General features: G+C 41.1%; 1 protein-coding gene across 2 annotated transcripts; it reads left to right on the forward strand.

Moving 5' to 3' along the window:
* Nucleotides 1–778: 778 nt before the first annotated feature.
* Nucleotides 779–25877, forward strand: LOC106572414 (FERM domain-containing protein 4B). Of its 2 annotated transcripts, XM_014146557.2 has the most exons (23): nucleotides 779–1019; nucleotides 11213–11278; nucleotides 11426–11520; nucleotides 13661–13756; nucleotides 13971–14055; nucleotides 14340–14396; nucleotides 14490–14512; nucleotides 15985–16068; nucleotides 16271–16336; nucleotides 16781–16838; nucleotides 16984–17070; nucleotides 18804–18880; nucleotides 18979–19117; nucleotides 19288–19429; nucleotides 19615–19748; nucleotides 20024–20140; nucleotides 20843–21071; nucleotides 21182–21238; nucleotides 21341–21611; nucleotides 21810–22579; nucleotides 22823–22961; nucleotides 23951–24075; nucleotides 25117–25355. In XM_014146557.2, exons 2-22 carry the CDS (start codon nucleotides 11213–11215, stop codon nucleotides 24051–24053), a joined length of 2895 nt encoding a protein of 964 aa, XP_014002032.1. In that variant the 5' UTR covers nucleotides 779–1019; the 3' UTR covers nucleotides 24054–24075; nucleotides 25117–25355. The 2 variants fall into 2 exon arrangements, with proteins under 2 accessions (XP_014002032.1, XP_014002033.1); XM_014146558.2 differs by lacking the exon at nucleotides 23951–24075 and having other exon boundaries at nucleotides 25117–25877.
* The last annotated feature ends 1409 nt before the right edge of the window (nucleotides 25878–27286 follow it).

The following is a 27286-nucleotide window of genomic DNA, read 5'->3' on the forward strand; positions in this document are numbered from 1 at the left end:
TATATATAATGAAACTGTCTAGCAAACGTATTCATTTTAAAATGTTGAAACCCTTTACTTGCCATTATCATTCACCTGATGATAAGACAAGATGTGAGTTTTTTTTTGTTGCTAACATATAATGGAGGGTCCCTGGGTCCCCAGTGGTCTTGGTCTTGAGACCACTCACGACCATATTCATTTGGTTTTTAAATTGTCATGGTCTCAACTCACTGTGTCTGGATCTTGGGACCAATGTCCTGGTAGAATATTGGTCTTGGCTCCTGGATATTAGGCAACCCAAAAAGATGACAATGATCATTGGCTGATCACTCCCAACACTGAGATTATTTGATCTGGTTCTTCTTGGCAGCATGTTATAAACCACACATTTCTTCAGGTTGCTTTCATGAGATTTACATTTTAGATTTTCTGAAATATAGAGCAGTTTATGTCACTTTAGTTTAATCCTATTAATTGCTGATGAATAGATGTTTTTGAAGGCAATGGGTGGGTGCGGTTTATGTCACAGCCAACACACAGTATATTGGACATGCATTCATTTATACAATGGCCACAATTGGCTACAATTATTATTATTATTATTTGAAAAACCCTGATAGGCCTGTAGATAGGTTTGCGATAATACCCGGGTAGAAAAAAATGGTATTCCGCATGGGTCTGCATCATGTCTAATTCTAAAACATGAACCTTTATAACCAGCAATGAGCATATTGTGACCCATTGTGTATAGCAGTTCAGTACAGCCGCCGTAGCTGAGGACAGCGAGCGCTAAAATCTCCTTTCACATAAATAACTGCGGGGTGAAGGCGTGGTGAGCGTGGAAGAAAGCAAGCGTGCGCGAGTAGCCCTACGAGAGAAGGCTACTAATAGTTGACTGCGATACAGTTCACTGGCTCTCTCCTTTTGCTGAAAACATAACAGGGATGCATTGAATGCGATTCCTATATGCCGGGGGAGACCTATGTTAGATTCAAGAAACCAACCAGCTGAAATAAAAGGAAACGCCCAAAACGAAGGTAAGACTGTCCCGTTACAACGTGACAATAAACGATCATGGGGAGAGTATTCTCTGAACTGTGCAGGGAACAAAGTATACCAGGTCATTCACGCATCGGAATGGGATCCCACTCGAGTGATCAATTAATTAACCGGCTTTATCATATCATTGTAGGCTTGGCTATCCTATTGTTATTGTATTATTGTATTATTGTAATTGTATTATTGTTATTGTATTATCAATATTGGCATCAGTGTTTTTTCTTTCAACAAAAGAATCATGCCGATTCATATACTTTTATTTAGCTTTTTCTGTAATCGGGGACTCAGGTTTGTCAGTTGACTGAACATAACCACCAATGTACAGTAACCTAGTCATTGTTTCTACCTCATTGTGAAATACGTGTTACTGTTAGCATACAACGTTTTAATGGGTTATTAGCCTACTGTATACAATTGGTAAATACTTTTCTTTATGTGAATGGAATAAACTAAAATATGTTTTTGATGATGAGATAAGACACACAATACATTTGCATTCTGTCTGACACACCTTGCCATACAGTCTAGTCTGCACTAAACAGCAGTGTATAGAAGGGATCGGTTAGGGACCGATATGGACCGGGGTTTGGTCAGTGAGGAAGGATACAGTGCAGAAAGAAGGCTTCCTTACAGAAATTGGGTTGGGTACAGTAAGGCAATGATTATGTAGCTTTATTTATCTACATAAAGGATATCTTTAGGATTAGGCCTGTTGTAAGTAAATACAGTAAGCGATTACAATTCATATATTAGCATCAGAAACGAAGTCCAGTTGATTAATTAGCAACATCAATTTACTCTGAAAGTATACTGTCTATCCGTTTTCCGATCTGTTTTTGTTCATGCTGTGTATGTCCATTCTGTGTATGCCTACTTAGGCTACATGTTGATAGTCATAAAGAGTTGTGGATTATTTGCATCCTTTATTTTGCATTGTACGTTGTCAATGACTGCTCTAAGGGAGCTAGCAGGCTCACTCCATCATTTTCATGAGAAACATGTCACCTGTGTAGTAGCAGCCAACGCAAACAGCAGCACACAGTATAATGTCCTTGTACATGTGGCAGTGCCAGTAGCAAGTGGTGGAAGCAGTAGTTTAAGACATTGTAATGTTTAATGGCAGTTGTTTCGGCCAGCTCTGGCCTGATGTTACCGATTGACTACGTAGTGAATTCGTTAAAAACTATTTGAAAAAGTAGACTCAATTCTCAAAACTTTTTTTTACACTGTATAGATCTGGCAGTGAACAGAACAAAGAAAGAAGAGCAAAACATCACTGAATTTTCCTCTGACTTTGTCACAAGTTGTCACTATTTGTCATGTTCTCTGTGAGATTCAGGAAAAGAAAGGCTTTTGACGTAGTTTTAGGCAGCCGGCATGGCAAACAGGAATTGCTAGTTTGATGGCTGTTTTTTTTAGAAATGGAAGTGGATGAACTTTACTATCCTGATACTTATCCCGTTGTGATGGCCCCTGCCGTTGTGGTCAGGATATCCTGTTGAAAACAGTATGGTGACTAATGCGATGTAGCACCACTGGAGATGGGGGGCATTGTTTAAAACCCACGACATAAAGCAATGACTGGCCCCTTGAAACAAGCAACAGGGGTCATAACAAACAAGTGTTGTTTAAGTGGGTAACTAAATATACAGTAAACTGAAATAATACATTGTACCTTTAACAATAAACATAGACCATGTAGGCATATACTTCAGCTAGTTTACTGTCTCTACATCTTTTCCTCTTGTGAGTGTACCTCAGTACATGAGAGATGGTTTGTGAGGCTGTTTGATGCTGGTGATGAGCAACACACCACAACACTCAGTTGGCAGTTTTCCTTTCAGGAACCTTGACGTCTCCTGAGGATTTACATGAAACACACTGTCTAAAGAGAGGATTCTTTTTGGAAAGGCTGGTTATCCTGCATTTATTCATATCCTGGAAGAGTTAAATATTGTTACGTTACATAAATACTGTTACAAGTCCATAGGTAGGGAAGTATACACATTCTATGAAACTGCCTAAGTGTTACGTCAGTCTTCATCCTCAAGCATTCATTGGTAATTACACACCTGTTCAACTCCATAACTCTACATACTCCAGATTATCGGCTCTTGCTAGTACATATAATAACTGATGATAGTAAATGCTAATTTTCAATAAAATTAATAGTGCTACGTGTCACGATAATATTGTTTTGACAGCCAATGTTATCTTTTGATGATAGCATCTATAAAAGCTTTGTGATTCGTAGTTCTGTTACCTACATCAAGCGTTGCAACATCATTAATATCCCAATCTCTACTCTGCTCCTCAGTGACTGAGTGCCTCGCTCCTTCCCCAGGGCTCTGCAGAAAGTCACTGCAGCTCCAGATAATACAACTCTGCAGTCCCTTTCAGTAGGCATGCAAACCCCTCACTACAGCACCTGCTTCTGACACCCTATAGAGAAACAGCTTTTCATTCTAGTCGCATAGCAGCTGTAGTGAAGGGATAGCAACAGTTACTACTAATACTGTACTACTAATACTACACTACTACTATTACTCCAACTAGTACTACAATTAATACTACAACTACATATACTACAACTACTACTACCACCACCACTACTATTACTAATACTACTACTACTATTACTACTACTACTACTACTATTACTACTACTACTACCACTACTACTGCTGCTACTACTGCTACTACCACTACTACTACTACTACTACTAATACTACACTACTACTATTACTCCAACAATTCCAACTAGTACTACAACTACTACTAATACCACTACTACTATTACTACTACTACTGCTGCTACTGCTGCTACTACTACTGCTACTACCACTACTACTACTACTACTACTACTACTACTACTACTACTACTACTACTACTACTACTACTACTAATACTACACTACTACTATTACTCCAACAATTCCAACTAGTACTACAACTACTACTACTACTACTACTACTTATACTACAACTACTACTACCACTACCACTACTACTACTAATACTACTACTACAACTACTACTACTGCTTATACTACAACTACTAATACCACTACCACTACCACTACTACTACTAATACCACTCCCACTCCTACTACTGCTACTACTGCTGCTACTACTGTCACTACTACTACTACTACTACTACTACTACTACTACTACTACTACTTATACTACAACTACTCCTACCACTCCTACTCCTACCACTCCTACTCCTACTACTACTACTGCTGCTACTACTGCTACTACTATTACTACTACTACTACTACTACTGTTTATACTACAACTACTACTACCACTACCACTACTACTACTAATACCAATACTATTACTTCTACTACTACTACCACTCCTACTGCTACTACCGCTACTACTACTACTACTACTACTGCTACTACTGCTGCTACTACCACTACTATTACTACTACTACTACTACTACTACTATCACTACTACTACTACTACTACTACTGCTACTACTGCTACTACCACTACTACTACTACTACTGCTACTACTGCTGCTACTACTTTACTTCTACTCCTACTAGCCTACTACCTCTACTGCTACCTTAACCACTACTTAGTGCTAATACTTCCACTACTTCTGAAAATACTGCTACTACAGCTGTCATGATTAGACAGCGTAGACAGCATGGTTAGTGTGCAGTGCTGAGTGCTCTTTGATTGCAGTACTTGCAAAACACCAGTCTCAACGTCAACAGTGAAGAGGCGACTCCGGGATGCTGGCCTTCTAGGCAGAGTTGCAAAGAAAAAGCCATATCTCAGACTGGCCAATAAAAAGAAAAGATTAAGATGTGCAAAAGAACACAGACACTAGACTAAGGAACTCTGCCTAGAAGGCCAGCATCCCAGAGTCACCTCTTCACTGTTGACGTTAAGACTGGTGTTTTGCGGGTAGTATTTAATTAAGCTGCCAGTTGAGGACTTGTGAGGTGTTTGTTTCTCAAACTAGACATTCTAATGTTGGGCTGGGCTAGACAACCTAAAATTATCCGCCGAAATTGTTGCAACCCCTATTACTAGCCTGTTCAACTTCTCTTTCGTATCGTCTGAAATCCCCAAAGATTGGAAAGCTGCCACGGTCATCCCCCTCTTTAAAGAGGGAGACACTCTAGACCCAAACTGTTACAGACCTATATCTATGTAGATATTCCATTAAAAAAATCTTCCGTTTCCAGCTAGCTGAAGCCCATGATCATTATATTTTACCAATGACAAAATTTGGCCAAAGGAGAAATCAGATATGGTAGAATTCCAAACACCACTCCTATCAGCTCACTGCCTCAGGATCCCAGAAGGCGCTAAGCCTGGGGGAACAAGTGTCCCACCCTCCCCTCAAATACTGCTGCTCTGTGTAGCCTTACCTAGAGGTTAGCTATGGTGCTGGAGGTCATGACCAGTCATCAGCAGAAGTCAAAGATGCAAGTTACAAGTTGCTTAGGGTAATTGCCTTCGCAAGCAACCAACAAGTGGTCTCGTGTCACAACACTGGAGAGGTTTTGTGGTGCCCTAACTGAAAAGAGTGTTGTGACTGAATGGAAAACTACTTGATTACATTGAGGTCACCCTGGCTTGATAGAATTGGAGCTGGGTATCCTGTTTAGTAGGCTGTTTACAGACACCTGAAATCACAGGAAGACATAGTTTTGGCTGCTTAAGAGTGTTTGGTTTTCTTTTGGAGCGGGAACCCTGATGTTAACTAGTTCAGTTCCTAATGAGTTTTTACTGAACTAAAGTTGTTAAATCCACCCTTGACACATCAAGGCTAATTACCACAAAAACATAGACTAAGTCTTATACATTGCTTTGCAGTATGACTCCAGGAAATGTCAACCTGATCATAGAAATGTGTATAAAGGAATCAAGAGATCATTTAGCCCTGCATCACAGTACATGTCTAAACCATGTGCAGAGGACATGTATGTAAGTCTAAAGAGCAGAAATGGGCTGGCGTGCGAGACCAGGTTTCATCAATAATGCATGAAGCCAGGAAACCGAGATAAGATGGGGTGCAGCCAGGCCATGATGACAAAACCAACCGTTTCATGTGATTTACTGCTGTCACACCTGGTATGTACTTTTTAAACAGGTCTAAATAAAAATGTACAAGCAACCGGAAAAACATGAATGTATTGTTTTTGACCGGAAGATGCACCTCTTCCGGTCAAAAACAATCTATACCTTTTTTGGGGGGTTGCTTGACCATTTTTATTTAGACCTTTCTTGGAAGTACATGCCGGGCGTGACGGCAGTAAATGATGATAGTTGCAGGCAGGGCAGGCATATTTGGTGTGTAAATAACTTATTTTAACATTATAACGCTTGCAGAGCTGTCTAATGGCAAGATGAATGGAAGCTTCCTGGGCAGAGAGGAGATCTCGTCACATTCATCGTCACTTTTGCCCAGATACTGGTTCATGCAACAATATGCCTGAATACTTAGCCTGTCATTAAATCTCATTATCATTGTCACGTAGTCTATAATCATTACAAACTGCCATGTGAAAGTGCCATTGTTGATAACGTTATGTGAAGTAAGACATTTATGATGACATATATGCAAGTCAAGCATTATAAGAGGGTAATGTTTAAATCCACTTAACACAGTTGGTATTAGTGCAGAGGGCCAGCGCCAATCCGTAACAGGCCATCCATGACAAACTCTCCATATCACCCAGGCCCCTAGGCCCTATTCCTTATAGTCCCATGCCCATTGCCTGTGGCCCACTTCTCAGACAGCAGTCAGGCTCCAGAGACACACAGAAAGCCTTTACATTTCTTTCATCATGTCCCGCTACATCTCTGCCATGTGGGATTAATTGCATGTCTCGGCCCTGAAGGCAAGTGGTGTTTTATTGAAAGCTGTTGAATGGAATGTGTTTGGTTGACTAAGCAGTGTCAGTGGTCTTGGATAAACACAACACTGGAGAACTGGAATCAGTATTCCAGTCAATCAATATCATTATCATCTCATGCATTAGTATAAATGGACTTTATATAGTTATACGTGCAAATATTATTGCTACAGTATGTACAGGCTGAATCTCAATGGGGCTTGATATGAGGATGGGTTGGCTATAAACATCCTTAAAGAAAAGTGAAATAGAATTTAGAAGTGACATAGAAGTTAGGGTTTAGCTCCTAGATCTGTGCATCTGGAAAAGCTTGTGGAAAGCTCTGTCCAGAGTGATAAAAATAGATCATGTTGAGAGGATTTGACATTTCCCATTGTCCAAATGTTAAATGTGGGCAAACCAATCACAAAACGCTCATTCAATTAAATTGGCTGATACTCTAAGTACACATTGGAAATGAATCCTCACATGTTCAGGCACATGAGGGCCTTAAGTAAGAAACATTTTCTTGACATTTTCTGCCCCACATAGAATACTCACTGTAGTGACAAATCACCATGACCCATCTAATGCTGAAAATGTAATAGCTACAACTGTCCTGCTCCTGGCAGCTGGTTCTGCAATCTGAACACAGTAAACCATGATGGCATTGTCATCACAAATACACTAGACATCCTGCTGCTATAATACTGGCATAACAATGTCAGTGCACTGTGCCAAGTACTGTAGGTCTCTGTTCACTGTGAGTGACATGCAGTCATGCAAAATTAATTGGATCCATTGAATGTGCATATTTAACATTAGATTATATATTTTTTAATTGATCACATTGTCAGTGTTACAGGGCCTTTAAATCAGACCCCTTAATTGAATGATTGTTAATTAGCATAATTAACAGAGGGTGATTTGTTAATTATGACTTTCCTATCTGAATTGCTTCAACTCCTAGCCTTTCATCCAAAGCCAAATAGAGACATTCAATCTCCATCTCTACCATCTCAATTTAAATTTGTTGGTTGTTGGTTTAGCTTTTTAGGCTCTTTGAGATTATTTTATGTAATGAAAAGCGCTCTACAAAATGTATTATTATTATTAGACTTGTCTGAGACAGAGGCGGTATTACTGTCTGGTATTCAACACCTCGGTTTCCTCATGCCCTATGTTTCCTAGAGCATAAATGATTTGGCTACAATAGGAGTCACCTGCACCACGTCTCCAGGCTGACCCATGTTCCCTCAGGCTTAGCAGAAGCAGTGCTCTGAAAGAAAAGTCTGTAGTCTAGCATCTGACCCAGACGTGCCTTAGCTCAATGGGTTAGCAGCACATATCAATGATGTTGTTACGCAAACCAACCCAGCCAGACTTGGGTTTGGTATCAGGCGTTGCAGGGCAGGGACGGCCAAGCCAAAGCCCGGGTGGGTGTTAGCTAGTGTGCAGTATGGACAAGCTGTTGGTCAGAGGTGCTCGCTTTGTGCTGGATGTCAGTGTGTGGATCTTGAGGAAGAAGGGCTACATGCTAGGGATGATGAGCTCTGGACAGGGATGTGTTCAGACGTGTGTCCTCCCAGGGGAGCTCTACCAGGTACAGCAGCACTCTATAGATCAGTAGGACTTCATCTGGTCAACCCCTTTCTGTCATTTACAATATAGGGACGTTAGAGGACAGGGCTGGTGGAAGTGTGTGTCTTTGCCTGCTTTAGTGTTACCTGTAACTACTATATGTGATATTGAGAATGTTTTGTGAGCCATTGCAGGTTGTATATTCTATATTTTATGCCATAATTTGGTAGGTGGACACAGATTAGAGTCAGGTGTGGTGTTGATTGTTTTGGGAGTATGTGTATGTATTTTATGTTTTTAAATGTTACAAAAGGCTGTTGGGGAAGAGTGGGGTAAGGTGAGCCAGAGGGGTAAGTTGAGCCACCCTTATTTCTAGGAAACCATACAAAAAATGTATAATTTGACCAAATATTTAGGAAGATGTCATCATTTCATGGAGTCTGTGAAGGAAGAAATCACGTGAAAAAAGTGGTAAGAAAGTTAGGTCCAAAAAATAGATTTTCGCCAAGTCAAATGAATGTATTGTGTTGGAGGGTTCATGATGCTTGTATCTAAACCAAAGTAGATCATTTTAAAATTGCTGTAAACCTCAGTTGGGGTTTCTGTAAGCTTCAGTATGAAGTTCTAAACCTAGCATGAAAATGCATCCTTGTAGCTGTGTGGGCTAATATAGTCAAAATGTTTGCTTTGGGATAAATTGGGCCAATAGCCATGGGATAAGTTAAGCCAATGGTTGAGCCCATGGCAAGTTGAGCAAATTAAAGTTTACTTCACAGGCGTAATGCAAGGCATTATCGATTGGATATGAGGAAACAACAGGGCCTGGCCTATGTAAAAAAAAGTACAGTGTTTGATAGTTGTTAAGCCTGTGTTAAAAGATGCTTCAAATGATTAAAAGACAAAAAAAGCGATGATTTAGTGATTTAGTTTATTTGTGTTTTGGAAATAAAGATAGACATGTTTTTTAAAAGGTAATGCTAATATTTAATTCAGTACTGAAATCTGCTTAAGGATCCGCCCCTGTTTTTCAATTTTCACCTAAAATGACATACCCAGATCTAACTGCCTGTAGCTCAGGACCCGAAGCAAGGATATGATATTCTTGATATCATTTAAAAGGAAACACTTTGACGTTTGTGGAAATGTTAAATGAATGTAGGAGAATATAACACATTAGATCTAGTAAAAGATAATACAAAGAAAAACATGCAGTTTTTTTTACCATCATCTTTGAAATGCAAGAGAAAGGCCATAATGTATTATTTCAGCCCAGGCGCAATTTAGATTTTGGCCTCTAGATAGCAGCAGTGTATGTGCAATGTTTTAGACTGATCCAATGAACCATTGCATTTCTGTTCAACATTTTATATCAAGTCTGCACAAATGTGCCTAATTGGTTTATTAATACATTTTCAAGCTCATAACTGTGCACTCTCCTCAAACAATAGCATGGTATTCTTTCACTGTAATAGCTACTGTAAATTGGACAGTGCAGTTAGATTAACAAGAATTTAAGCTTTCTGCCATTATCAAATATGTCTATGTCCTTGGAAATGTTCTTGTTAATTACAACTTCATGCTAATCACATTAGCCTAGGCTAGCTCAATCGTCCCTCGGGGGACCCACCAATCCTGTAGAGGTTTTAACTTACCCTACCTGCGGCTCAACTTACCCAATACCCGGTGTAATTTGTGCCAAGTGACCACTTTTTTTTTGATAAGCTATGTTTTCAAAACTGAAATGTACATGAATTCTGATTAGTTTCAGGGATACACAACATACTGAAATATGTGTAGATATCTTTGTTAGAAGGAATACCATGTTTCCCTTGGTGGAGTGATGCTGAATGTAAAAAATGTCTCAACTTACCCCACTCTCCCCTACAGAATTACTTCAAAACCTTCAGAACAACAAATCCTCCTTGGGTTACCATAGTGCTAAATCCATGAGACAATGGAGTCCTTGTGATTAAAAACAACATAAGTTATTATTTCCTTAACAGGATTGAGCTCTCTGTCCTGTGCATTGCCTTTGTTAAAAAGAAAGCCCTGGGCCTCCTGATTGGCGCAGCGGTCTAAGGCACTGTGATGAGGCGTCACTACAGACCCGTGTTCAATCCCAGGCAGTGTCGCAGCTAGCCGCGCCTGGGAGACCCATGAAGCGGGGGTGTACAATTGGCCCAGCATTGTCCGGGTTAGGGGAGGGTTTGGCTGGCCGGGATGTCCTTGGCCCATCGCACTCTAGAGACTCCTTGTGGCGGGCCGGGTGCACGCATGCTGACTTCAGTCGCCAGCTGTGGCCAATTCCTTTGTAGCTGCACTGTGGCCAATTCCTTTGTAGCCGCACATTGGTGCGGCTGGCTTCTGGGTTAAGTGAGCAGTGTGTCAAGAAACAGTGCAGCTAAGCAGGGTCATGTTTCGGAGGACGCATGGCTCTCTCCTGAGTCCGTACGGGAGTTGCAGTGATGGGACAAGACTGTAACTACCAATTGGATATCATTAAATTGGGGAGAAAAGGGGTAAATATAAGGTTTTACAAAAATAAAGAAAGCCTTGGCTGATGTTTGATTTTGTCAATTTATATTGACAGAGACAAGATTTCTACACAACTGAAATGTCCTACAATTGTCATTAATTGCATTATCTAAGCAGGGTTGGTGTTGATTGACAGTATGAACAAATCCAATACTCAGTATTTACTTCCTGTACACCATTGTAGATGACGGAGGGGAGACTCTGCCAGGTGCATCTCCTTGACGACAGGAAACTTGAGCTGCTGGTTCAGGTACAGTACAATATCTTAAATAATTTTATGAGATTATTGTAACAGTACTTTAGTTTATTATGAATTTCAAATAATTTGGACCAAAAATGATAATGCCCTCAAATAGATAGGCCTAATGCCCTCTTCAAACAATTTCCTATTCCACAGCCCAAGCTGTTGTCCCGTGAACTGCTAGATCTGGTGTCCTCCCATTTTAACCTCAAAGAGAAGGAATACTTCGGCCTAACATTTGTTGATGACAGGTAAGACACTGCTTATTTTGTAAGTATATGGGTGTTAGAGCATACAGTGTGTGTGTGTGTGTGTGTGTGTGTGTGTGTGTGTGTGTGTGTGTGTGTGTGTGTGTGTGTGTGTGTGTGTGTGTGTGTGTGTGTTTGTGCCAGTGTGTGTGAGTGCTTGAGTGTGCTCAGTGGCGGTCGTGGCTGTTTAAGATTAGGGAGGACAATGAAACATTTTATGAGCATGGTCTTATTTCTATTACAGCATATTGGATGACTGTCATTCATATTCCATTCACCCAGCTCAATGTAACATTGATAGGTTTAGGCTACTACATGATACCACATTTTTCCCTATACCCATCATGAGATTGCTACAAACTAGCCTATGAATGAAAGTTTATAACGTAGGTGCACAGGTCGAGAGACAAATTGGAGTAATCAAGGTGACAGACAGTGACACATCAAATACCGCCTTGCACACTCTTGCCTGCATCTAGCTGATCTAGAGTGTAATCATTAGTCCAACTATCACGGCTCAGGAAAAGACCCAGATGCAGACAGTTCGAATAATGGACGTTTATTATATAAACAGGAGGCAGGCAAAGGACAGGTTAAGGGCAGGCAGGAGTCGGTAGTCCAGGGCAGAGTCCAAAAGGTACAGAGTGGCAGGCAGACTCAGGGTAAGGGCAGGCAGAATGATGAAAAAACTGGAAAACTAGAAAACGGGCACAAGGAAACAGGAGTAAGAAAAACACGCTGGTAGGCTTGACAAGACAAGACGAACTGGCAACAGACAAACAGAGAACACAGGTATAAATGCACAGGGGATAATGGGGAAGATGGGCGTCACCTGGAGGGGGGTGGAGACAAGCACAAAGACAGCTGAAACCGATCAGGGTATGACACCAACAGTTGCAAACGAGAGGTTCTATTGGACAAATTCAGGTAGGTTTATCCCCGTTTCGTTCTGTGTGCTTCCGTTTAAGAAAAGTTTTTCAACAGAATCGGTGGAAGGAATACACCCGCACACACAGTTCACTTTCATAGGAGCCACATAGAAACAGCATCAGCACTTTGCTCGTTGTATAATTCCTTCTCGCATCTAAGCGCTGTCCTCCTCTCACCTTTTCCCTTCGCTTGTGGACTTCAGTGCATAACACAACAGCTGTCTGTGACCAGGCGAAAAAGCCTTTCCGAGCCAAACCTTCATATCATAACCGCTAACAGCTACACACAGCGTACATCGTTGTCACCATATTAGCTAACTCCATAGTCAAGATAGCTACTAGAGCTAACACGTTAGTAAACCCATTACAATCACACAGTACAGTGTACAGCAAGCAGTTTAGTAGTTACACCGGTGGGCCCCAGTGGCAATAAATTCATAAAACCGAAAGCTTACCTTGACCTTGAGTTCTATTGTTGTATAGCCTTAGCTAGCCAACAAAAATAAATAGCATTCCTCTCTGTTTGAGCATGATGTTTGAGTAGGCTAAATTAGCTAGCTGCATTAGCTAGCTAAGTAAGTGAAAGTATAAGTTAAAAAAATACAATGAAATCTCTCTCTCTCTCTCTGGTGCTTCTCCTTAATTTTTTAAGAAATAAATTAGTTAAAAACTGTTCAACTATTGTCTTTCTCTCTCTTTGAGTCAACTACTCACCACATTTTAGCATTGCAGTGCTAGCTAGCTGTAGATTATGCTTTCATTACTAGATTAATTCTCTGAATCTTTGATTGGGTGAAAAACATGTCAGTTCATGCTGCAAGAGCTCTGATAGGTTGGAGGATGACCTCCGGAAGTCGTCATATTTATTGTGCAAGTCTGTGGAAGGGCATGAGAACCATGAGCCTCCTAGGTTTGTATTGAAGTCAATGTACACAGAAAATAGCTGTCCTCCGGCTACTCCATGGTGCTACCCCAGAGAGTGCTGTTGAGGCTGTAACCTTCATTGAAAAACAGTGTGTTTTAATCACACGTTAATATATTGCCGATAATATATTTAGTATATGTTTTATCTATTTACATTTTTGGGGAAATTCACTGAGTAGGATGGTCCTCCCCTTCCTCCCCTGAGGAGCCTCTACTGATAAATGTATGCTTGTATGTGTCTTACCAGTGCTGTTTGTTAACTTAAAACTTTTCTTCATTGTCTCTTGCAGTGGCCAGTGTAAATACTTGCAGTTGGACCGGAGAGTTCTAGAACATGACTTCTCTAAGAAGGCTACTGGGCCAATCGCCCTCAACTTCCTGGTCAGGTAGTTATTGCACCAGGTCCATATCTGTACCACATATCTACCAGTAGGGCACTCCTGTTATTGGTTTAAGATGATATGACGGAAGGAGTTTTATTACATTAGGGAATATCTAGTAGTGGGTGATGAGATGTCTTACTGATTATGCATGGAATATGTACTTTAGAATTCAATTCAACAAATAGTCTTTGAAACTTCTTTGTATGTATCCCTGCAGGTTTTACATCGAGAGTATAACACTGCTGAAAGACAACACAACAGTAGAATTATTCTTCCTAAATGCAAAAGTTGCCGTCTACAATGTAAGCTACTTATCTTATTCTGCTGTGTGTTGAGATAAATGGTAATTCACCGTCTCATTGTCATAAACCACCAAACCTCAGTCCGACTGTGGCCGTGAGACACTGTTTTGTTGGAATGAGATGAGACAGTCAGAAAGAGTAGATTGCTGTTTAGTCCAAGAGAATTATATTTTGATGAATATGTGTTAGTCATAGGAACAGAGCTCAGATACAGACATCTGCAAAGTGTCTCAGCAGCCCATATGTACATTAACACATTTATGATGATGCTTTATTTCTTACAGGGGGATATAGAGGTGGAAAGTGAGAATGTATTCAAATTAGCAGCAAACGCCTTGCAGGTTAGTTTCTTATTTGCTTGGGAATTGTACTGTATATTAATTGGCCACTCTAAAGCATACATCTTCTGACATGTTGTTTTTATATCAATTCAGGAAGCAAAGGGGGATTACTCAAGGTAAGGACATACATTCTAATGAGTATCGAACACAACAGCTATCTAAGCAACAAGACATCACACATTTAGCAAAGACTTTAAATATTGGAACTGTTTTTCCAGACAAAACAGTAAAATCAATGACAGCGAAGGCAGTTATAAGAGGGAAGGCAGAGATGTTGTCTATTGTGAGGCCTGCCACGGTGTGTTGAAATCTCACACAGGCCTTCGAATGAGTATCATACCACTGACAGCTCGGCCAAGGCTACTACATTCTGCAGGGCTGCATTCTAACATCAAAGCTCTACCACCTTTAATAAAGCTTATATTGCAAGAGCAGCACCCTCTTTACTGTCAGGGAGCATTCAGTTGGAACCATACTGTAGACAGAGAATTATGGAACACTGTGGATCTTTGTCTGCATTTACACCTGTCTCATTCCAAATTAACAGAAATTACAGGGGTTAGATGGCCAGAGAACGGAGCTTCAGTTAGTTCATTATGAAGAACCTTCCTCTGCATGTGGCCATGCACCTGGAACATGTCTGCCAATGAGGTTTCTGCACCTGTGGGTCAGGTCAGACCGTCTGACTAAATAGGGGTGATATCCTTTAGCAGCTCATTCCAAGTTGTTTGTACTTTAGAAGATCTCATTGCACTGGTTTCTCTACATAATTTCTGTATGGTAATTTGCTAACTGTTATGTACATAATATTAGTTAAAGGCCTGGTGCAGGCAAAAACGTGATTATCCTGTGTTTTATATACATTTCCACACTATGATGTTTTGGTGGGATGGAGTTTTGGCCTGTCTAGTGAAATCACCAGGTGATACATTAGTTAATAGACCAATAAGAAAGTGAGTTCCAAACCTCTCTGCCAAGAAAGCTAGTTTTCAGTGTTCCCCTCCCCACAGACCACTCCCAGACAGTCCTAGTAAATGTCTTGCTTGAGAAATGCTCTTTGCTAAGAAGCTATTTTTGTAACGCTCATCGTTAGAAGGAGAAGTGGACCAAGGCGCAGCGTGGTAAGTGTTCATGATAATTTATTTCAAGACACACTCAAACAAAATAACAAACGGCGAAAAAACAAAAGTGCACAGTTCTGTCAGGCTCAGAATGCTAAACAGAAAATAACCTCCCACAAACAAAGGTGGAAAACAGGCTGCCTAAGTATGATTCCCAATCAGAGACAACAATAGACAGCTGCCTCAGATTGGGAACCACACTCGCCCAAAAACAAAGAAACAGAAAACATAGACTTCCCCACCCGAGTCACACCCTGACCTAACCAAACATAGAGAATAATAAGGATCTCTATTGTCAGGGCGTGACAATTTTTGTTTATTTTGGATAGAAAAAATTATGAAAACAATCACAGTAAGGTACTTAATTGTTACGCAGATACTATTTGATATTGAGATAAAAACGTCTGCATTGGGCCTACAGTATATTGTATTTCACCATCCACATTCTGTTTTATCATTATTATCAGTGATGAAACCACCAGAATGGATCTGAAGAAGCTCCCAACTCTTCCCAACAAGGTGCTAAAGGAACACCCATCACTTACATACTGGTAAAATAACCTTGAATATGATGTGCATCCTTAGTAACTTTTTAGTTTACAAAACTGCAAAATTAAAATAGTTTCAAAAGCAATGTTATATCAGACAATAATTTAGGATGAATGATTCATTCCTGAGAGGGAGGAGGGATGCAGCCCATAACTTAGAAGTTGAAGGTGTCATCATCATGCATTTTTACAATGCTTATTATAGTGAGGATCGAGTGATAGAGCACTACAAACAGCTGAAAGGAGTCTCCCGCGGACATGCCATAGTGCAGTGAGTATTGGAAAAACAATGATCCCTCATTCCCCTCACACACGCCTGTTTACCACAAGCCATAAGATTGAAAACATCAGGCCCTGGCTATCTCTCAGTCCTCTCTCTTTTTCTCTTTCTATCTCTTACTCCCTTTCTCGCTCTCTGTTTTCTCTCTCAAATACTCACTCGTTACTCTCTTCTCTCTCTTCTCCCTCTCTTTTTCTTCTCTCCCTTACTCTCTCTCTCTCTCTTTCTCACACTCTCCTTTCTCGCAGCCAAGGTCTGATAGAAATCAATAACCCAGTTCAGTTACTGTCTGGCCAGCGTGATTCACTGTAGGCACCTTTAACATATCATGCTCTCATTGTCCTGTACCATCTATTATATCCCTGGCAAACCACCTTTTGGAAGTTAAAGAGTGATTCGGGGATGTTACTGTAACAGAAAATTATTTTATTTCAGGTATTTGACTCTAGTGGAATCCTTACCCACGTATGGTGTTCATTATTATGAAGTAAAGGTAATAATACAGTATATTGCATTATGCACAAAACAACAGCTGTGTATTGCACTTATACATCCTAATAAATAAAATTATAAATCAGATTTCTATAAGGGAATGGATGTATGCAGTTCAGTCATGAAACTATGCTTTTGCCTCACAGGACAAGCAAGGTATCCCATGGTGGCTTGGGATCAGCTACAAAGGAATTGGCCAATATGATTTGCAGGACAAATTGAAACCAAGGAAGGTACAGTTATTTGTTTGTTCCCATTTGTGTTCTTCTCTACTTACAGTATGGAGGAGTACAGCATTAGTTTTGCATGAGATATTTTATTGGCAGCGTACAGCGGTTGTTTTGCAGTATAGCCTTTACAGGCATATAGGAGATTCATTTTGCAGATAAGATGTCTGCCTGCTACTGTAGTATTATACCTGACAGCGCTAGGAGCTTCAGCAGGCTGTTTGAGGAAAGATGAAAATGGCAGGGATAAAGATATCTCCAGCACGTAGCACTATCACGATTCACTAAACTCTCACACACATTCATCACCTATTCATCTGATCGGGGTTAGGCCCTCAATACAGCTGAAGAAGGCCAGACTTGAATATATAGTTTATAACAACTCTGTGATCAATCCCTTTAGGTAAACATTACTTTGGAGGCCTGTATTTATAATATTTCTGTCTATCACTTATAACAGAGGTATGCCTGCTCAACTTTTACCAGATCAGTTAATACATGTAGATATATTCATAATTCTGAGAGTCCTACATAAAGTGTCAAGTGTGTAACCCGCTCTTCTGGTTGAGTGGATGTTTTATAGCTTGCTGTTCTCCTGGACAAACACCAAGCTTTGTGGTCTGCCTCTACATGATCACGGTATTAAGTTAATGATCTATGTGCGAATGAGTTTGAACACGGAGAGAGAAGGAGATCTGGTTGGGCAGACATTTAGTATTGAGAGGAGGGAGGATGGTGTGTATGTGATGTCAAAGACAGGAAGGCAGGGTACTGGGCGTTACCCTTCAGAGTGCTGAGTACCTGAGGAGACATGTTGGAAGCAGAGAGAAGGAGTTGTTTGAGCTTGACAAAAAGGATTAGAGACAGCATTACTATAGAAACAGGATTGTTCACTATCTGGACCTCTACTGGTAAGAGATAAAGCAACAGTTTTAAATATTGGATGTTGACAATAACATTTTGTCAAATGAAAAACAACTACATATATGATGATATCATGCTTTTTTATGATGCGATTTTTAATGGTAGCACAATTTGGGTTATTGTTTTTTTTCTGCCCCTGATATTATGCAACAGGTACAATAGTGTTAGTAAATGTTCCAGATAGGCTACAGAACTAATAGGAGAGAGAGGTGTGGATTATAAAATCCAACCGTTAGTTTGGGTCTGTAACAAGGCTGTATCTGCCTGCCTCGTGTGGCAAACCTAGACATGGTGATGAGTCATGCACCTCTGTGGATTCTTCATATCTTACTGTAAACAGTCAGCACCTGGAGGGGTTACTAAGCAATGTGATGAGCCATGGAAGCTGTTACACATTGTTATTTGTCTTTGTGGTATGCCCCTTTGTAGCAAAATGCTATTTACTCTGGACTAGCACCTGCATAATGATATAATGCTATCATAGACCTGACAGCCCTTGCCTGTTTCATGGCAGTTCAAGTTATAGTTGTGATTTAACTTACTTGATTAAAGGTTGCGGTTTGCTAGTTATTACATCATGGGATTGACTATGTGGGCATGTGTTATGACATAGCCAGGTCAGTATAAGGTCATTGTAATATATCTGTTGTGATTCATCATTACAGATGCTTATTATTTAATCATATACCTTATATGGGTACATATAAAGGTGTCATATGCAGGATACAAGTAAATGTTTCACCAAGTTCAAGGAAAATGTTTCACCAATCATTAATCAGTTGTTTCTCTGTGTCTCTCTGTGTTTACCACCATAGCTGTATCAGTGGAAGCAACTGGAGAACTTGTATTTTCGGGAGAAGAAATTTGCTGTTGAGGTGAATGACCCTCACAGGTGAGGGCAAGTCAAACTATAAATATTTATCACAACTACATTTCCTAGACAACTAAAGAAGCTCTTCTTCCTGAGCCTAATGTATTACCTCTAAACAGGCGGGCAGTGACCAAGCGTACATTCGGCCAGACCGGCTTGGTCATCCACACATGGTACGCCAGCCATTCACTGATCAAAACTATCTGGGTCATGGCCATCAGTCAGCACCAGTTTTACTTGGACAGGAAGCAAAGCAAGGTAAGCAAGCTACCATGTCATATTATGACCTAATCAGTGTACCTGTGTTCTGTACCTTCATGCGTCCCTAAATTAATAAATGTATTCATGTAGGATTAAATGCTGATATTTACATGTAGACAGTGTAGGTTTGTAGTATGTATTCACCCCATAAATCCCTAATCCAACAGGGTAAAATAATTGCAGCGAAAAGTTTGGGTGATATTGCCGTCGATCTAACAGAGCATGGAGGAGGAACCAAGATAACCAGACTAGGAGATAACCTAAAGCACAACCTCATTATGGCTAGCACTGGTAGCCTGGCGTCAACAGGTAGGTCAGCATTCTGGTAGCTCAAAGTCTCTATTTAGCTAAGTGTTTCTCTTTTGAAATACCTGTATAAAGGGCTAGGAAAAATATACCCTTATTTGTATGCACTTTGTGTTAGAAAAAGTACAACCAAAACTAACACATAGGCCTACGGTACATTTATAGTGTAAACAATGTCACCACTACAGGGTCTGCTGATTCAGCGGTGGACGAAGAGCAGAGAAAGGAGAAGATCTCTGAGCTAAAGAAGAAGGAACAAGAGATCCAAGACGTCTTGACCCAGAAAACAAAGGAGCTGAAGAAAATCTGCTTGCTGGAGGCGGTGAGAGACCCATTTTTCTCTTAGACAATGACTTACATTGATTTCTGGAGGTGCTAGGCTGATAGACTTCAGCAATTCATTTCAGTCAGGGTCAGTCAGTGAAACACCAGTCAAGCTACTGTACAAATTGCTTTAGTTTGGGCAACTGAGACTATTGGAGTGAAACACTGTGTAACAGTACGAGCCTGTGTGCCACAGAGAGTGTCTGTTTTGTGTTTTCTCACGTTGTTTTCTGTAAAGCTAACTGACCTGGATGTTTTGTTGTGTGTTTCCAGGAGCTCACGGGCAAACTGCCAAAAGAGTATCCCTTGTTTGCAGGCGAGAGACCTCCTCATGTCAGACGACGTGTTGGAACGACCTTCAAATTGGATGACCTCTTCCCATACAACGAGGTCTGTATTGAAACTGCACTGTTCAGTATATGACATATATTTTGCTAACTAATCTAGGAACCCAGAACCAAATCTCACGTTCATGTGTAGCACATGGGGATGTGTGAAATTTACTCCTCAGCCTGAAATGCCGCCACTTGCGCTGCCGAATTATTAGCTTTTCGGTGGTGCCGAACTGGTAATACACTTCAAGAGGGCGGTCATGTGTGCTAGCAAGGCAGAGGTCCTGTGTTCCAGCCTTTGTGTGTGCCCAATCAGGAAGCGGTACCTGCTGTGCAAGCAGTGTGACGTCCGTTGTACATGTTGGCCTTGTTAAGTCTGTAACAAGACTAATATTTTGCAGAATATGACATAACATGAATTCCATGAATTCCTCAGGGATTTGAACTTGGGGTTTTAGGATAATACTCTAAGCAGAGAAACACTTGTACCGTACACTGAAAAAAAATGGTGTCATGAATGGAACGTGATGAATTTAGCATCATGTCCTGTCCTGTTTCGTATGGATCACGTGTTGATGAGTTGCCAGATGCATTTCCCAATACAGGCACATACTGCAAAATATTATGTTGTTGATATGACTACATTATACTGTAATTTACAATTGGATATTGCATGTAAAGTGCTCAGTGGAAATTGAAATGGATCTGCCATTTGCTGCTGTAATACTGTCTATAATATTGTCTGTACTCTGACCTTTAGGACCCTTATCTGAGGAACCTGGAGAGCAGGTTTGCTCTGCAGCAGAAGATCGTAGAAGCAGCTAAGAAGCTGGCCTCAGAGGCAGAGCTCTGTAAGACGGTGAAGAGGAAGAGGAGGAGGAACTGTCAGGACGCCATGAGGAAACTGCAGCAGGTTGAAGACGAGATGAACCAGTACAGAATCAAGAAAGGCAAGAAGCCTACCCAAAGAGCCTCTGTGATTATCGCAGGTACTGGAGATAAAGATCGACAAACACATGCACTCACATTCCACAATATGACTTTATACATTTGTACTGTAATCTGTAGCCTATTATATACTTTCCTTCCTCTTCCCCAGATGAATTTATCCGTGTAGAGACCAGCTCCCTGTCAGATAGTCAGATTCTGGATGACGGTGAGTGGGACACAGAGTTCAGTCATACAGTAGCTACGTGACCTTTGTTGCACAGCTGCTTTACCAATCCCATCTGACCATGAGTTTTGTATTTTGGTCTAGATGACTCTGATGGTGCTCAGAGGCCCCGGTCACGGTCTGTCCAGTGCTCCCCTCAGCTCAGCCCCGCGCACTCCTTAGATCACCACAACAACAAGAGTCTCAACAGGTTAGCGTTTGACGGCCAGGATGCTTCACACCACTACCACCCCAGAGAGGTGTCATCCACACACAGCAGCCCCTACAGAACCTTACCCAGACCTCCACGGGACGCACGCAGCATGCCCTCCACCCCCGTTATGACCCGCAATGCCTACAGCAGCAGCCAGCTCAGGTGAGACCCTCCACCCCCCCTCAGACCATGCCTAGCCAAACCCTTACCCTCTCACCCCGACCCTGAACATTTAACCTATACTCTCCTACCTTACCTGCATCCTACTGTTTAACAGTAAACGATTGTAATTTAGTATGCTGTACATCTGGATTTCTTAACCATACTATTTGCTTCTTTTTTTTTGTGTGACTTTTGCAGGTCGGATGGGAACTCTCAGTCCTTCAGGCACCGCAGTGGGAGTCTGGAGTCACAGCAACGGCTATTAAAGGATACTGACTCAGAGAAGCCAGTGTTTACCCAGTCCCCTGCCTGCAGGAACAACAGCACAGAAGCCCTGGAGGACTGCTCCTCCTACACCAGCCAGTCCAGCTTGGACTACGCAGGTAACCCCCACTACTGCACCCTGGACTCTCGGACCCGCAACCATCAGCTGCACAGGAGGGTGGAGGTCTACGGTAATACAGGCAGTATGCCCAATTTGGTCCAGAACCATATCGGCTTTAGTGATACTTACGAGCGCCAGGCACACTACGCGCCAACTGCTTACTATGTGGCAGGCTACCCCTGTCCAGACATGGAGCCCTACTCCAACGGTGCTTACGTCTATGAGAACGAGATGGAGGGCCACTACAATGTCAACCCCTCCTACCAAGTCCACAATTACGGACACGAGCGATACAGGACCTACAGTAGTGATCGGGCGGACAGCCTTGCTCAGAACCCCTACGCTACCATGAGATTGCCCCGGACCAGACATGGGCCCCGTAATGAGCCCTTACAGAAGAACATGCAGAAGGCCATGGTGGCTGAGCACCTGAGAGGCTGGTACCACCGCAGTGGGGGCCACATAGAGGCAGGTAGAGGTCTGGCTGGGTATGACTACGATAATGGCTCTCAGCTCAGCCTTGGATACCAGACCATGCCAGCCCCCTTCAGCCACTCCAGCCGAACCACCTCCTACTCCTCAGGTAGGGGTTGATCCTGCTTCTCATCATACTGCAACAGGTCACCTCAGAAACCATACTCTGTCTGTTCACCCTCAGTAACACGGAGGGACATGGTTTTTTTCTGATTAATACAATTCATACATTCCTAACATACTGTATGAAAATATTATTCTGTATTGATTGTTAGGATTAGGGTGTCATTCACTGAGACTCCCCTTTATGTTTCTGTCTCTTTAGTGCAACTAAAAAGTGTTCTCTTTCTAGTTTCCTCATCCACCAGCACAGGAAACTGGCGCAGCCAGCTAACTGTGGGTCTAACAGACAATGATAACATGGCAGAGTCACCACAGCACCATCACCCAGGAGCCCATGGCACCTACAACCGGAGCCCCAGCCATATCAGGTGAGTACCTACCACAGCCCCACACCTACATGTAGTCATCTATATATCCCATATGATTTTAGAGGAAATAGTAGCACTAATTGTGTGACCTAAACTAAGGGAAATAAAATGGTTCAATCAAGACCAGTCTTATGAGGATTACTTAGCCAGCAGCATACCACCCTGTAGCCACTGCTGGCTTGGCTCTAAAGCTAAGCAGGGTTGGTCCCTGGATGGGAGACCAGATGCTCCTGGAAGTGGTGTTAGAGGGCCAGTAGGAGGCACTCTTTCCCCTGGTCAAAATAAAAAATCTAAATTCCCAAGGGCAGTGATTGGAGACATTGCCCTGTGTAGGGGTGGGATGTTAAACAGGTGTCCTGACTCTCTGTGGTCACTAAAGATCACATGGCACCTAACATAAGAGTTGGGGTGTCTTGGATAAATTCCCAATCTGGTCCTTATACCACCTAATCATCCCCAGTTTCCAATTAACTCATTCATTTCCCCTGTAACTATGCCCAAGATTGAAGCTGTAAATGAGAATGTGTTCTCAGTGAACTTACCAGGTAAAAACATGCTCATATTTTTCTCCTCCCTATGCACAATGGCAGGTATTCTTGTGGATGTCATCTCTGTTGACTCTGTGTTTGCCCGTAATGACATTGAGCCTCAGGACCATCCTAGCATTCGTTGTCACCACTTGCCGCTATCCTTCCACCTGCTCTTAATACTCCTGCATTCTCCTCTTCTCCACCTTCATCCTGTTCCTCATGATTGGACAGGTCATTTTGGCTGTCAGATAGACTTTAAAATGTTATCCTTATCTATGAACAGTCTTTCATAGTAAGTGACATCAGTGTGTTTGGCCTGTTGGTGTGAAACTAAACCCCAATAACGAAGCAGTCTCTAATGAGTGTGGGTGTGTTCTATGTGAACTGGTGGTCTTTTCACTTTCTTCCTATCTTTCTCTCCTTTCACGATCTGTCCATCCTCAATCCTCATGTACATAGATTTCCCCCAGAATGCAATGTGTTGAAGAGGTCTGATACGATGCCGGTAGAGTCAGTAGAGATGTTTGGTGCTGTGGCCAATAGCACTGAGGAAGACCATTAGGCAGCCATTCAAACACAGAAGGGTGAGATGCAAATAGGCTGTGGTAGTGGTAATCCATTTCCATCAGTGCCACTGTTTACAGTTTCCATCTGCGTCTCATCATTTGTCATATTGATCAATATAGTGTAGCTCATTTAGTGGCGTGAAAATCAAGGTGAAATCAATATGTAGACCATCCATTAAATGTACAGCCAGAGCAGTGGTAACACATTCTGCCAAGGCCAACCCAGATACTTCTAGCTCATGGATGACCATGCCTTACCCGCTCGATCAAAGATTTTGCCAAATTATCTTGGTCTATTAGCAGGCTCACAAATTCAGTATGGCTGCATCCCACTAGGAAAAATGGATTGAATCAACGTTGTTTCCATGTCATTTCAACAAAATAATTAAATGTGATGACGTTGAATCATCATGTAAAACTGATTGGATTTTCAAAATGTCATCAATGTAAGGGAATTTAGCATTTTTTACATCCAACTTTTTACCTAAATCCAATGACATGGTGAAATGTTTTGTTGATTTCACGTTGAATTCACATTAGTTGACAACTCAACCATTTAAATCAAAACTAGACGTTGAACTGACGTCTGTGCCCAGTGAAATGTGAAGCAAATGTTACATTACATCCTGTAGCTAGAAACCCCACTTTCACATTGTCTACCTTCTCATGCACAGTTTACACACCACATCCTCCACATACTGTACCTCATAGCACCAGTAGTAGAATTCACCTACTTTCCCTTGCCTCTCATTAGTGTAAATTGTGATCCATATAAGTGGAAAGTTCTAATTTCACATTTTACATTCCTTATATTATTGCATGGCATGCTTGACAAGACAGTAGGTCGTTTGCTTTTGTTAAACATCCTTTCTAATAACATATTTTTTCATGGTGTTTCCCTGGTTTGTTCTGTTCCATTTTCATGCCTGTACAGTAGATTATAATCTCAGCTGTTGCAGCATGCAGGGGGTTTCATGCAGTAATATGCTATCCTAAAGTATGGGAGTCTTTTATATTGACCTTGACTCAAATGTGTATGTTTTCATCTCTTCATTACAGGAGAATATACATGGATGGAAATTACATGAGCATCCACTGAAGGTAAGAGGACTGGATTGAAATCTGTCACAATGACCCTGACACTGGAAGCACAGACCTCTGGAAGGATGTCAACTAACCAATCTCTATACATACTATGAAGCTTGAGAATGACTCTCCCATGTGCCTTGGATTGGATGGAGATTGATATTATTCAGGAAGACATGGATGTGGTGATGGCACAAATGCAAAGTTTTGCTGATCTGGAAAAGCAACTTCATCATTGTGAATTTCAAACCCTGGGATATCTTTGACTCACATATATTGAACATATTGTATTATGACATTATACATATTGTAAATCAACTTTAATATCTTTGTAAAACATTTAGGTATACATTTTGGAGTTATTATTCACAAAATGTGATAACAAAATAATAAATTAACCCATCTTTAGTCCCAGGTTGTCAATCCATGGACTGACACTCTCTCCTCTCCCAAGTATGAATCTGAATGTACATGTTTATAGATTATTATTATTTGTGAATGTGTTATTGTGGTGTAAATTGTTTGCATGTGGAGAACATAAACTTTTGATAAGTAGGTTTTTTTGTATGATGTAAAAAGATATGTCTTTGAACTGGATAACTCTCAAATAATATTCCTTTATTTGTTTCTCTACATATTTCTACATTGTCCATGTGTTGTTTGTCTTCTCCTACTCTGAGTGAATATCTCCCATTTGGATTTGGGACATTAATAAAAACCAGTGTGAGACTTTATTTGTAGTGTGACTTCTTTAGCCCTGTGTGTGATAAACAAGACTTTCTCAATTACATGCTACAGGGGGTCATACTGATAACAGGACATTCCCATTGAGTATAGCAACCCCCTACATATCAGATATTCTCATTTATATCAGCTGTTCATTGTTGTGCATCACTTTAGGGAGATATTATTACATTTTTCAGGGAACTCTGGGGGATTGGGCGGAGCCCTCTACGCAGTGGACCCTAGGATTCCTTCCCAGGCCTGTAAAAAAACAATCCACCTGTTACTGTCTATCTCCCCCTCTTCCTGTCTCCCAATCAACTGCCATGCTGAAAGATCATGAAGCCTGTTGAGCTGACTCAAGCTGCTGAAAAAGGAATATGTTAGTATGTCTCCCTTGACCCTCTTGCACCATAAATATTTAATATTTAAGGCTTTAGCAATACAGATTGAAATAAAGCCCTAAATTTCAATGAGCTATAATGTGGATCTTCCGTGATACTTTGGCAATACGGATTGAATCCAGCCCTTAGTCTTTTACTGTGTAAAACACTGTGGATCAGTGGTTGAGGGACTGGAATAATAACTGTATTCACATAACAAATCAGTGTACATACAAAATGTTTCAGATGTCAATCTTTCCTTCATTAACATACATTTGTATGATCTTACAGTTGCGTCAAAAAATAATGGTACCCTTGCACTTTTCTTGAATAAAAATTTAAAAAATGATTCACCTTTATTTAACCAGGTAGGCTAGTTGAGAACAAGTTCTCATTTGCAACTGTGACCTGGCCAAGATAAAGCATAGCAATTCAACACATGTGTAACACAGAGTTACACATGGAATAAACAAAACATACAGTCAATAATACAGTAGAACAAAAGAAAACAAAAACTCTATATACAGTGAGTGCAAAGGAGGTAAGTTAAGGCAATAAATAGGCCATGGTGGTGAAGTAATTACAATATATAGTGGGGGAAAAAGTATTTGATCCCCTGCTGATTTTGTACGTTTGCCCACTGACAAAGAAAGGATCAGTCTATAATTTTAATGGTAGGTTTATTTGAACAGTGAGAGACAGAGTAACAAAAATATCCAGAAAAACGCATGTCAAAAATTTTATAAATTGTATTTGACCCCCTCTCAATCAGAAAGATTTCTGGCTCCCAGGTGTCTTTTAAACAGGTAACGAGCTGAGATTAGGAGCACACTCTTAAAGGGAGTGCTCCTAACTGCAGCTTGTTACCTGTAAAAAAGACACCTGTCCACAGAAGCAATCAATCAATCAGATTCCAAACTCTCCACCATGGCCAAGACCAAAGAGCTCTCCAAGGATGTCAGGGACAAGATTGTAGACCTACACAAGGCTGGAATGGGCTACAAGACCATCGCCAAGCAGCTTGGTGAGAAGGTGAC

This window comes from Salmo salar, chromosome ssa15, assembly GCF_905237065.1.
Source record: "Salmo salar chromosome ssa15, Ssal_v3.1, whole genome shotgun sequence".
NCBI classification, from domain to species: domain Eukaryota; kingdom Metazoa; phylum Chordata; class Actinopteri; order Salmoniformes; family Salmonidae; genus Salmo; species Salmo salar.